General features: G+C 42.2%; 1 protein-coding gene across 1 annotated transcript in view; it reads right to left on the bottom strand.

Annotated features, from left to right (window-relative positions):
• The window catches only part of dst (dystonin), a 118,403-nt gene that overhangs the window by 57,780 nt on the left and 47,622 nt on the right, over window positions 1-13,001 (bottom strand). Inside the window, exons 15-34 of the mRNA XM_034682728.1 lie at window positions 12,530-12,998; window positions 12,308-12,436; window positions 12,080-12,157; window positions 11,824-11,985; window positions 11,490-11,594; window positions 11,203-11,298; window positions 10,991-11,116; window positions 10,749-10,901; window positions 10,497-10,651; window positions 10,247-10,373; window positions 9,942-10,125; window positions 9,099-9,256; window positions 8,829-9,007; window positions 8,604-8,742; window positions 8,323-8,516; window positions 8,061-8,223; window positions 7,887-7,970; window positions 7,627-7,734; window positions 7,437-7,535; window positions 1,140-1,286 (exon numbers count right to left, since the gene is read on the bottom strand). Of these exons, the coding sequence (XP_034538619.1) occupies window positions 1,140-1,286; window positions 7,437-7,535; window positions 7,627-7,734; window positions 7,887-7,970; window positions 8,061-8,223; window positions 8,323-8,516; window positions 8,604-8,742; window positions 8,829-9,007; window positions 9,099-9,256; window positions 9,942-10,125; window positions 10,247-10,373; window positions 10,497-10,651; window positions 10,749-10,901; window positions 10,991-11,116; window positions 11,203-11,298; window positions 11,490-11,594; window positions 11,824-11,985; window positions 12,080-12,157; window positions 12,308-12,436; window positions 12,530-12,998 (3,055 nt within the window). The remainder of the gene's footprint in view (window positions 1-1,139; window positions 1,287-7,436; window positions 7,536-7,626; window positions 7,735-7,886; window positions 7,971-8,060; window positions 8,224-8,322; window positions 8,517-8,603; window positions 8,743-8,828; window positions 9,008-9,098; window positions 9,257-9,941; window positions 10,126-10,246; window positions 10,374-10,496; window positions 10,652-10,748; window positions 10,902-10,990; window positions 11,117-11,202; window positions 11,299-11,489; window positions 11,595-11,823; window positions 11,986-12,079; window positions 12,158-12,307; window positions 12,437-12,529; window positions 12,999-13,001) is intronic.

The following is a 13,001-nucleotide window of genomic DNA, read 5'->3' as shown; positions in this document are numbered from 1 at the left end:
TAGTGCTTTTCAAAGGTTCTGGGACTTTCATCTGAACGTAACGGTGTTTGTGGAGTTTGCACAGTTGTTGAAACACAGAGGGAGTTCCTGGGAATGCATACTAGTTTAGTTATTTATTAAGATTTCAAAATATTACTTAATAGATTTTTTTTTCCTCCATACGTCACTGGCCTGATTTGCACAATCTACCTGGGACTTCAGCCTGCGGTTGAAACGCAGACAACGATGGGGGAAGAGGAAACTTTTAGTTCAGGGTAAAGTAGTTCTGGGGGTTAAAAGACCCCTGAACTCTTGGTCGAAATGCACCTTATGTCACCACAAATACAAAAGTATTACTTGAATATTTTGACAGGACAGTGTGAATACTGGCCTTAATAGTGTACTCTAAAACTGATCAATGTCTACATAGCTCAGTTTAAGACCTGACATGGGTCTAAACTGACCACACGCAATTACACCATCTGCATAAACATCAGTGGACAAACCAGGGAATACACCACATGTTGGTCAGTAATGTAAGTGCATTTAAATGAAAGTGAGTCTGAACTTTTAGTCTCTTTAAATTAGATTGACTGATTTTAAAAAGCATTAATGAATACTCATCGCTTCACCAATTGAATCAATCACAATAAGAATGCTATTGTAAGATACTGTATACATAAAGGTATTTCATTCATTTGTTGAATAATGTCAGCTTTGGACTGTAAGTGAATGGTTCCTTAGAAACAGGGGCAAACCTTTAAAATGTAGTTTGAAATTTTAATGAACAGGGTGGCTCATTGTTGTGTAATATGGGTGCTTGTGCAACTTTGTTGATAATGGGTTCATAAAATCATAAAAAAAATTTAAATGACATGGCCTTGTAAGAAAAGTGACGGGGGGTAATAATGTATATGACAGAAAAGTTAAAACCACTACCTAAAGTTTAAATTCAGAATATGGATTACATGAATCAGAAAGTAGACAGCCAGTTATTTTATTAGAAAACATTCACTGCGACAGCAAACGGCTGTGATATATAAATTTGCTTAGAAAAATACTCTTCACCATAAACCAAAGCATGTTCACGTACAGGTGGCAGCAAAGTGAAAATATAAACTATACGCTGGAAACACCAAAAAACAACACACGTCATTTACCTGGGGCTTATTAGAGGCGTCTGTGTTGGCATTGCTATCTGTCAGAGCATTCCCACCATTGTTTGGGGTCTGCTTCACATTGGACATCCAGTGCAATAGTTTGCTAACTTTATCACCATGCTCTCTCTTCTCCTCATCAACAGATCTCTAAAAATCAAACAGATGGGGGTTTTGACAGGATTGTTATCTTTGTTACATAAGGAGAGAAACACTGAGGATGATCCTAACATGGAGGGGAAGTTAAAAAAATACATTTCAAATGAGGGTTAAAACACCAACGCTCAGAAATCACATCATTTAAAACATGTCTGTAAATCAAAAAAGTTAATTCAAGAGTGAAGTAAGCAAGGTGACTTCAACAGCCCAAAACAAACAGACACCCTGTCTCATTGTATTTGCTTCTATGCTATGAACAAGCTGATATTTACAACTGTGTATTGCTTATACGCCCAAATATAATGAAAAGTAGATTTGGCTTCCAAAGCCGTGAAGCTTCATGGCCTCCAGTAACCTCAACCCTGTGTGGCAGTCGTACACACTTCTTTCAAGCGCATCCCTGAACGTGATTTTCCTCTTGGTCTTTGGACAGGTGAGGCTTTTGGCGAGGAACTTCTCATCCTTGATTACTGAGGCAGTGGATTTGTCAATAACGCCACTCTGGATGACCTCCTCAAGTGAGGCTCTGTCATGGGTGTCAGGGTTTATCAAGCCTCCAGTCAGGAGCTGGAACTCGATACAGCGAAAACCGACATCCTTTGGGAAGAGGTTTTCCTGGATTGCTTTGGGAATGGACAGACTTTTGGAAGTCTTGGGGTGGATGATGCCGTTGTATGCTTCCTCAAACTGTTGGAGCTGCTGACTCAGTGCCTCGTCTAACAGACCTCTTTTGAAAGCATCAGAGACAGACACTTTCTCCCCTGACGTAGGGTCATAGATTCCTCCGGTGCAGGCCTGGGCCTCCAACAGCCTCAAAGCAGTGGATTTATCAGTAAAACCCATCTGAAGACCCTGAAATATTGAGATCCTCCTCCTCTGAGTGACATCCCAGAGACCAGCAATTGGGCTGTTAACATCTTCAACAACAACCATTCTTGAAAATATGATGTCTGCAATCTCGTAGATACTGAGAAGCCCTTTGCGATAGCTGTCAAGCTCAGATGTTTCGAGGTACCTGTGACTTACAGCGGACTCCAGACAGAGCTGTCTCCCACTTTTGACATCAATTATCATGTGAAGTGATTTCCCACTGGGGTCGGTAACAGACTTTTCCTGCCATTCACATTCCTCCTGTGACAGAAACATGTATGTCCTCTTGTCAATGCGTCCCCCTTTGAACGCTTCGTATGCTGGCATTTCCACACCAGAGCTGCTGATGACGACGGACGCTCTGTGACAACTTGTGGGAGAGTTGTTTGTTAAATGTCTCTCACCAATTGGGGAGAGGAACACACCGCCGTCTACGTCATAGATGCAGGTCTTCAGTATGTCGGCGTAGTATGCTTTCTGCCCAGAGTCAGGGTTGTGGAAACCTTTAGGGTTACTTGTGGGATCATATAGACCCTTCAGAAACTCTTCACTCACAAGACCCTGATCAAGAGCAATGCTAAGTGGTACCCTAACACCAGTCTCTGGATTGCTCAATCCCCCTGTTGCTATCTGGACCTCAAGGATCTTCTTTCCTTTGAATCTATCAAGAATCCTTCCCTCCATTGCTTGAAACACAGACAGCTTTTTGCCAGCATGAATGTATCCACTAACTGCTTTCTCAGCCTCCATTAGTCTATCCTTCAGGCCTTTCTCTACGATACCTTTCTCCAGAGCCTCTTCAACTGAGTGTGTTTGTCCTGTGGACAGATCTATAAGGCTTCCTGCTGCAGCCTGAGCCTCTAGAAACTCAAGAGCATATGTTTTAGCTAAGAAGCCTTTCTCAGCAGCTTCTAAGAAGGATATCTTTTTCTTACTTGACTCTACATAAACCCCGGCTACAGTAGTCGGTTTGCTGGTGTACTGAGCGAGGGATGCATGCACCTCTTCCATTGTGATAAGGCCCATCTCTAACCTACGCAAAACCTCTTTATCCAACAGTTTGAATTTGATCAAGCTTTGAAGACTTGTGTTGCCTCTGGGTTCTGGGGACTTTTGGGAAGTTGAATACACCGCACTGACTTTGCCGTCACCAGCTGTTGCTTTCTTCTCTGACGGGTTTACAGTCTCACATTCGTTGATCTGATACGTCGTCGTCCTGATGATTCGTGTTTTAGTTGTGTGTTTGTCTGTCAGTCCACACAGAGCCATGTATCCCTGTGTTGTCGCAGTAGTAGGGTCTTGACTCTTACCGGTCACACTGTGCATCTCTTTTTGTGCTGCTGCTGCTGAAGCTTGATTAACAGAGCTATTCAAAACTTTCTTTGATGGTGAATCAGGAAGGCTTTGTTTGGGAATGACGTCCATTTTTTCTTGTTTGACTTGATCCAGTCCTCTGAGATTGCTTTCTTTCGCCATTGTTGACATCTGTAGATGTGACATGGGAGGATTATATCAATAAATATATAATAAATAAATACAGGAAAATACACTTAGTGGAAATATTTGCTTCTTAACACTACTGTGTTGCAGTAATGCTGAGATAATTACCTCTGAGGACACTTTGGTAGTCAGAGTCTCAATCTCCCAGTTGCATTTTGGACATCTGACCGAGGGCGTTGTCCTCTGCATCCCTGTTTGTCCTGACTTCTGCCAAGCTGCATCGTTGTCTTTTCCATAATGATGAACTGTTTCAGTCACTTCCTGTCTGTTTATCCTTTGGTTCTTCGTCTTCTCCCCGCCTCCGAGCACTGAAAGCTCCTCCTGGTGACTGTTAATCTCTCTGACGTACATTTCTATCTGTTCCTGCAGAGATTTTGCTTCCATGTCCTTCAATGTCAGTCTCCGCTCACTATCTGCCAACAGCTGTTTATACTTAGCTGACTCATTTGACCCGTCATTGCTTTGCCATTGCAACTCACTTATTTTTGAGCTGAGTTTGAGTTTGTCTCCCTCAAGCTGGGCGACTTGAGATTTGGCCTTTGAGAGCTCATGTCCGAGCTTTGTTCTCTCTTGCTCCAGTTTGTCCATCTTGCTCAGCAGCTGCTGGTCTGCTTGTTGCTTTGTTTCTGAAGTGGTCTGATGGACTGTTTTCATCTGTTTAGCATCTTGTTTGAAATACTTGTTTAGCATCGATGCTAGTTCTGGGCCATGATTAGAATTACCACTGTCCCTCATTATTTCAGATTGAATCAAAACAAGTTTTTTCTCTATCTCAGTCTGCACCAGTGACAGCTGCCTCTCATAGCCCTCTTTCTGGAGATCTAGTTTATCTTTCAACTCCTCTAACATTTTCTTGCACTTTTCCAGTTGTTCTTCCATCTGTTTGGCTTTCATCTGAAGGGTTGAGTTTTCTCTTTGCTTATTTTCAGCTTCTCTTTGAGCTCCCTGAAACATTTCTTTCAGAGCTCTGACTTCAGATCCCAACAAAATGTTTTTCTCTGCTGCATCCACTTTGTCTCTCTGAAGCATCAGATTCTCGTGTTGGAGATTTGATCGAGATTTGTCAGAGCTCGACGTTGCTTCTATCATTGTTGATCTACTTTTCTGTAGCTCAGTCTCAAGCTGTGATATTTTAGATTCTTTGACCTTTCGTTCTTGGCTCTCTTTCAACAACTCATCTTTAGTTCTTTGCAGCGAGGTGTTCAACTCTGAAACTTTAGTATTCAGAGCCTCTAGCTTCCTCTCTGTCGCCTTCTTGTCGTTCTGAAAAGCAAACAGCTCATGCTTTAGGTTGTCTACAATTTTCTCTGAGCTGCTATTCACCCCTTTAACATTGACCTTGTGACTAAAGAGCTCATCTTCTAAGTTCTTGACTTTATTGAGATGTTTCTGACTCTCAGCGGTTTCTTTTTGCAGATCTGCATTCTTTTTCACGAGCATCATGTTCAAATCGTTGATTTCAATATTTAGAGTGTGGATCTTTTGATTTGCAGAATTCTTCTCAGCTAACAAAGACATCTGCTCTAATTTCAGACCAGATAATTCATTCTCATAATTGACGGTTTTTGATTTCAGTGTTTTGATTTTCTGCTGCAGTTCAGTCATTTCCCTCACCTCCTCGCTGTAATCCTGCAGTTTCATCTGAAGCTCATGATAAGTCTTGGATTTCTTATTTAGCTCCTCCTCAATAATCCGAACCTGTGATTTGGTGCCTTCAGCCTGAGACTTTAAGATTTTAACTTGCTGATCTTTACTATCCATCTCCATCTCCACTTGATCAAGTTTAGCCCTTGCATTCTTCAGATTCTTTTCAGTATCCACATTGATTTGCTGTAACTCGTCTACTTTTTTCTGTAATTGTGAAGCAACTAATTCACTTTTTTCAATTTCTGCTTCGAGGTTCTTGCATTTGAGCTTGCTCGCCTGCTCAGATCTCCTCAGTGTGTTATTTTCATCATTAGCTACTTGAAGCTGCTGTTTCCAGCTCTCTATCTCACTCTTTACAGACTTGATTTTTTGTTCAGAAAAGGATCTTTCATTTTCTAATGACTCTATTTGGATCTGGAGACCTCTAATGTCACTGTCAGTTGAGACATTTGTCCTCGTCAGCTCGTTGCATTTATGCTTCAGCTGATCTATTACTGCCAGTTTGGAAGTTACCTCTTCTTCTAGGTTGCTGATCTTGTAGATGTTTTCCTGCTCCATTGAGCTTTTCTTATGCAAATCTCCCTGTGTGATTTTCAGCTGCTCTTTCAGACCCTCAACCTCAGTGCTCTGGAAGAATGTGTTTTGCTCCAATGAAGACTTTGCTCTTTGAAGGGATCTGATCTCCTCTTGAAGTTCGTTGACGGATTTCTTCATGTTCAGTGCTTCGTGCTGGACATCCTCAGTTTTCTGCCTCATGTCGTTTCTCTCACTTTCCATGTCCATCTGCAGTTTCTTCAGTCTGTTGTTGCTGTCGTCTAAAAGCTTTTTATAACTCTGTGCTTTCTCTTCAGCTACGTCTGCTTTTTTCTGGACCAGGTCTAGTTCTTCCTGTTTCTGCTGAAGGGTTTCCCCCATCCTTCTCTCATTTTCTCTCACCACAGATATCTCTAGCTCACTGTGAACTGTCACCCGACTCTCAGATACCAAAGGCTTGCCTTGACTTTCAAACTTTCCCTCAGTTGCCTCCTCAATGTTTAACACCTTGTGCTGTTTGGGGCTCTGTTTCATTAATTCTTGGTCTTCCTTTGTTTTCTTTAAGATGTCCTCAAGGTTTTTCTGGGCAATTGCCCACTTGGCCTCTAATTGCTCGTTTAACTGTTTTGCATGACTTAATTCCTGATCACCGGCAGCTTTATCTTTCACTGCTATTTCTAACTTGGTGCAATACTGCTGAACTTCGTGCTCAAGTTGTGATTTCTGAAAGCTGAGATCATCAATCGTCGTCTGTTGGGTTTCCACTTCTCCTTCCAGCTCTTCCAGCTGTGCTTGTCTTTCCTCCAGTAAAGCCTCCTGTTCCAGGATCAGTTGTTTAAGTTGACTAACCTCGACTTCGCCTTCAGCTTTCTGGAGCTCCATGCTCTCTGTCCTTTTTGAATACTCTGCTTTGTCATTAGCCTTTCTGCTCTATAATGCAAAACAAATATGTCATCCACCAAGTCAGGTGTCATTAAAAACTGTTAAAATGTAATGCATGATATTGTTTTTACTTCTTACCAGAGTGCTGCAGAAATATCAAACAAACCCTCCAGGAATGAGCATTTGAAGACTGCATGAATTTCAAGGTTTCACATTTAATAACATTGTTTTTTAGAATATTTTGATAGCACTAGTCACTGCTTTGATCAGCAGCTTTGTCCTGTGATTCAGGTCTTGAAACATCTAAAGAAAATAGGCTTAAGAATGCCTCTAAAATCAAATATCTACAAAACTCCTGGAGAGGTTGTATGTCTTGTGAGAAGGGTCTATATGAGAAAGACTTTCTGTGGATGAATAAAAAGTCTCTCTCCTCCCAGCAAGTCACTGCCACCTGCAATAGATGTTACCATGCACACATGCACTTCCTTTGCTTCTTTCACAAAGAAGCAAAGATCTTCTCCCATGGCCATGACAGGAATAAGAACAGATAGGACAGATACACAGAGGAACTATGCAAAAATAAAGACAAGCAAAGCTGAACTTACATCATAAGTTAAAGAATCCATAAAGCCCCCAAAGATCTAATAGTGCTGCATAAGCTTCTTTAAGTATATAAAGCCGTCACTTATTAAAATACGTCTCTCTTACCTCCTCGTCTTCAGTTCTTTTCAGTGTCTCACTCGCAAACTTCACATACTGCGTCATGAGGGTAACCAGAGCAGTGTAGCGGGTTCGGAGATCCATGAACTGTTATACAACAAAGGGAAGGATGTCATTAAGATGTCTTTTGCATGGAGCTCAAATCTTCTGCCCTAATGGAGTGTAATCATATTTTTACCTCCTGTTGGATGGAGTCAGAAGAGCTCTGCATCCTCCGTTTCTTGAGGGGAGACTTGTGTTGAGAGTCCACCATCGCTCTGAAGGTCATCAGCTGCAGTTCATAATCCTGGGGAGAGATTAACGTGAAAGGTTACAAGGTTGTTCCTCTTTCAACAAAGCTGGAGTGGAAATAACTGCAGGTTCAGGACGTATACGTATAATAATAAGCTATAAGAGAGTTAAAAAAATGACCATGCATGTGTTGAAAAGGTTTCCTACCTTGACTGCAGATGAGTACTGCTCTGAGTACTTCTGACACTCATCGATTCTGCCCTGTTTTTGTTCCATTTCAGCAACAAGGACCTGAAATACACAGATATTTAACATATATAAATCTACATCTATTAAATGTATACTCTTTATCTTACTGTGAAGACCTGAATCATATTCTACCTTCTGTTTATTTAACAGCTCAGCCAGCGCCTTGCTATCTTCAGGTTTGTTGTCTTGCGCCTTTAGCTGTGCTGCTTCCATTTCTCCCGCCCATTCATCAAGATTACTGAATGAGTCTTTGTAGTGTTTCAGAGATTTGCTGATACCATCCAAGTCCCTAAGCCTGAGGTTGAAAGATTAGGGTCAATAAGAAACATTCACATTTATAATACGAGCATATAATTGTTCCAATTAAATCTTCTAAGGAGTCATGAACACAAACCTGCTGTCAATCTGGGAGTGAATGTTCTGCCATCTCTCACTCAGCTGATCAGCTTTCTCTTTGTGCCAGTCCAGGTCAAAGTCCCGCTCGTTGTGGGCCTTAAACATGCGGTCACTGATGACTCGTGCTTTCTGCAGCTCGTCCTCCATGTCGTGGAATACCTCCTGCTGCTCATCTATCTCTGACCGCCATTGCTGCAAACACAGAGAGGGAGATTATTACTAAAACTGAACTCTGCTGAAGTTGTGAATGATGACATGTTGAATCCCACATTTCATTACCTTCAGTGTTGAAATGACCGCCTCAATGGACCTGACGTCAGAGTTCATAGCCTCTTCCTCATACAGTTTGGATTCATAGGCTTTAACCAGCGCCTCAGCACTTTGGCTGTGCTTCACCACTAAGCTGACTGTTTTCAGCCTGCAAAGTTAAGGAGATGAAGTTATATTCAGATTTATTTGGATGCCACTGTTACAACCTATTGATAAAGAAGAAGAGTGTCTTACTTGTCCATATAAATGGAGGACATGGAGTACACTTGGCCCATGCTCTGAATGAGGACAGAGAGTTCTGAGGAAAGCTTCGGCACAGATGGAGAACCTGCAGCCTGTCTGATGAACACCTCACACTTCTCCTTCATGACGTCCAGATCCTCTTTCAGTGTGTCCAGCTCTGCTCTCTTATTCTGCAAAACAACATGTAGAATATCACGACTTAACTAACAACAAGAGTTAACACCACACTACTTTTATGACTATTTATACAAAGATGGGTACCTTGTGTTCTGCGATGCGCTGCAGACTCTGATCCAGGTCGTCTCTCTCCAGCGGTGTGCGGAGCTGCCTGATCAGGTGTTCTTCATGCGCCTCCAGATGCATGCGGAACTTTCGTATTTCTGAGATGTAATGGTTGTACACGGACTCCTCGTGTTCCTCTGTGGAATAAATAGAAATAAGCACATGAGAAGATCAGAAGTGTTTGAGTTTCAAACTGTGATAGGAACATTTTGATACATAAATAAATACATTTTTGTCACATTTGCTACCATTCAGGAATCTAACAACAATTAGATAGGAAAGAAAACTTTTATACTACATGATAAAAATAAAGGAGCATCAAACCCGCTTGGTTTAAAACATCAACCATCAACACAAAGACACACCTCTAGATGGCATCATTATCACAAACGAGACCTGTTGCAATGCACCTTAAGCATTGCACCTTGTTCACTACCAAAGAGAAGTCACACAAAAATTAAACTGATTTGAAATATAATTTAAAAAAAGGGGAGGCAACATACATTTACCTACAGACCTCCTGTACATGACTTCACAATACAACAACAGTTTTCTCATTTTTTCTCATGATATTCCTCTCTGTTAAAATTTTTTCCTGCATTTCAAACAACATCTCAATGTCTGATTTTTAACTGGAGCAAAGCACCCCATCTTTACCAAAACCACTCTTAATTACAGCTAAAACCCAAATACCAAAAGGCATTAACTGAAGGCTTGGAAGGCTTAAGATCTGTGTTTTCCCCCCAGGATGTTGTTTTCAGTCTGCATCGGCAGGATCAAGCTGAGAGGGAAAGAAGGAAAGAAGGAGCATCTGACTCTTGCCTCTTTCTGCAGATCTGAGTAGTTCCTGGTAATACTCCTTGCAGGCCACAACGTCTCTCTCCAGCTGGGCGCAGTCTGCAACAGTGAATATCTCAGACTCCTCGCTGTCTTCCAGGAACTCGTCAAAGTGGGACTGCATGTTGCTCAAGACCTGCTGATGCTCGCCTGGCAACATTGTCTTTATCTGTACGGGTTAGATAAAAAAAAGGAGATATATAAGACAACGTGAGACATGAAAAGAGAGCCTGATGTTAAATCATGATTATCAGCTGTGTCACTGATAAGAGGAGAATATTCAAACATACTGAAGACACATTCCAGTTGCGGATGGCTCGTATATCAGCCATGAGATAATGCCACGACACCACACTCTTCATGTTGATGTGGGAGTGGTGCCACAGTGCCAGGACATTCTGGTATAACTGCTCAGTCCTACAGGAAAAGAAAGACAAATCAATAACCCACCAATTTCACTTCACCAGAGCTGATGCATTCATTTACAGAAAGCAATAATAAATGTACTTTTTTTCAGATTACAAGTCACCAGGATCTCACCTTGTTGCCATATCAACAGCCTCTTTGTTAGGCGGAGGCACCGTGAAGCAGACAGAGGGCACCATGGCTTCATTCCCTGCCAGGTTGATGACTTTCCACTTGGCTCGGTGTGAGTTATTAGCCAGCACGCACTCATCGTCTTTATAAATGGTGATCTAAAGGAGTTTTGACATGAAACATTCATGATTAGATCTTTGATGTATACTGAGATTAAATGTGGTGCAATGAGGCATGGAGAGCCGCTGCATATACCTCTATCTGTCGATAATCACAGATGGCTTTGACAGGGATGGAGGACCTCACAGGGCTCTCTGGGTTTCTGGGTCTGAGTTGCACGATATTCTTTGCCCTGCCCACTAATCCAGCAACAGTACTGCGGTACTGAAGAAGCTGCTCTTTCTCATCCTACACACACACAAACAAAGAAAGGTTATTGTTCTCTTTTCTCTATTTGCCACAATCTCTATATGTGCACACTTAATGTCAAAGTTTACCATAGACTCCTGAACGAGATCCTCCAGTCTGTGTAGGCTGCTAGTTCGATCGCAGCTGTATTTCCTCTGGATGGCGTCTTGCAGGCTCTTCAGGTAGTCTATGGACTCTTTGGCATCACTGAAAAACTGCACAGGGAGAAGTATGAGAAATCAGATGTGAGAAACAAAAGTGCTTTGTTGTATTGACTGAGAAAAAACCGCCAGCAGCTAACCTCAAAATAAACAGCATTCTCCTTGAGGTGTTGTTCTACGCATGAACACAGCTGCAAAATCCAGCTCCACTGTGTCTGCATGGCCGCTCTGTATGCCTGGAAGACACAACAAAAAATGATGATGGTGGTGAAAATAATGGCTGTAAAATTAAAGGATTAAATGATCTTTCAGTCATTGTGGAGGATGTATGAAGGGTGGAGTCGCTGCTGCTGCTGCTATTCAAAAATGTGGATAATTATAGTGACCACAGAGCTGAGTGTACGGAAAAACAGCACACAGGGCTTACTTCAATAGTGAGCCGGGCAGGGTGGTTCTTGATCAAAAGGCGCTCTGCCTTGTCCTGCACAGACTTGATCACTCCCTCCTTTTCATCCAGCTCCCTCATCAGGTCCTGTGTGAAAAGAGTCGATTGAATATCTCTGGCATCCAGTCGTGACAAGGGACACACCACGTCATTATCTTAAAACGCTCTGAGTATACACAAATCCCTCTGCTGGGATTATTATTAGTTAAGAATTCTGAATAAGCTCTTGTGTTCTGTCTGTGTGGAGGATTTTACTGATTAAGTCAGAGTCAAATGAAAAAAACGTTTAAACAAAAGAACAGGAAAACGGACTTACAGCATGGTAGTCTCTTTTCTTTGAGATGTTGCTGTTGCGATCACTCCAGTCAAAAGCAACCTCCTCCTCCTCCTTCTCGTTCAGCCAGATGAGCTCCTGAGTCGCCTGGGACACAAAGTCATGCAGGCTCTCCAGGAAGCTTTGCCGCTCTCTGGAACAGATCTGAAAAGGACAGGTACACATGAAGTTAGACAATAACACTCGTATCAAAAAATCACCTTATTGATTAAGACTGGTGTGTTTTAAGATCACTTACCAAGAGCCTCTCATATTGCTTTTCCAGTTTGTTTAGTTTGTCTGAGAAGGATATTTTCAGGGGTATGGTCATCTGTATCTGAGAGAAGAACACATGTTTTATTTCTTTTAGTTTCCTCTGAGTTAGAGCATGCAACCACAGTGCTTCTCCAGACAAACATTGAGTGCAGGGATTATATTTAATTGCTGATAATTTCACTGAGACAAAGAAAAGTGCTCAAACACTCACCTCGCTTAGTTTGGCTTCTTTAAGACTCATTTGAAATTCTTCAATAGCTCGATGTACACTTTTGTGGGTTTCTAAATGTGTTTCCACGCTTGGCAAATCTGATCCCCACTCTGAACGATCAAGTTGCAGCTTTAAGAAAATAAAAACACACATTTAAATACTCAGCATGTTGTTTTGACTTTATAAAAGTGCATCATAAATAAGCTCATGGGGATTACTCACCTGCATCTCTTCCACCCAGTTCAGGAGGTCTTGTACAAATTTCATGTTGACCTCCTCTTCTGTCATGTTGGAGTCAGCCAGAGAGGATTTCAGTAAGGGCTTACGGATCTGCATGTGTTTCAAATGCCTGAGGCTGCCCGGGTCCATGCCGCCACCGCTCCCTAAGTAGCTCTGGACTGAAGAAGGCTGCATGCCGGGGGTCAAGGCAGGTGTCAAGGACGGGGTGAGGCACGGTGTAAGGCTAGAGGTGAATGTGGACCCAGGGGTACCTAACCCCCCTGGAGTGAGTGCAGGAGTAAGGGCTGGTGACAAGCTTGAGTTGATGTTTTGCGAGAAACCAGAGTTCAGGCTTTGCGTGATGCCGGAGATCATCATTTTGGTTTGTTCTGTTGTCAGTGTGCGACCTTGGCTGTACACGGAGGAACACTCGGCTCTCAGGACTAGTAGGTCATCCCGGAGTTTTGATACCCTG

This window comes from Notolabrus celidotus, chromosome 4, assembly GCF_009762535.1.
Source record: "Notolabrus celidotus isolate fNotCel1 chromosome 4, fNotCel1.pri, whole genome shotgun sequence".
Classification (NCBI taxonomy): Eukaryota; Metazoa; Chordata; class Actinopteri; order Labriformes; family Labridae; genus Notolabrus; species Notolabrus celidotus.
Note: the sequence above shows the minus strand (reverse complement) of the source record. Positions and strands in the feature narration are given on the sequence as shown.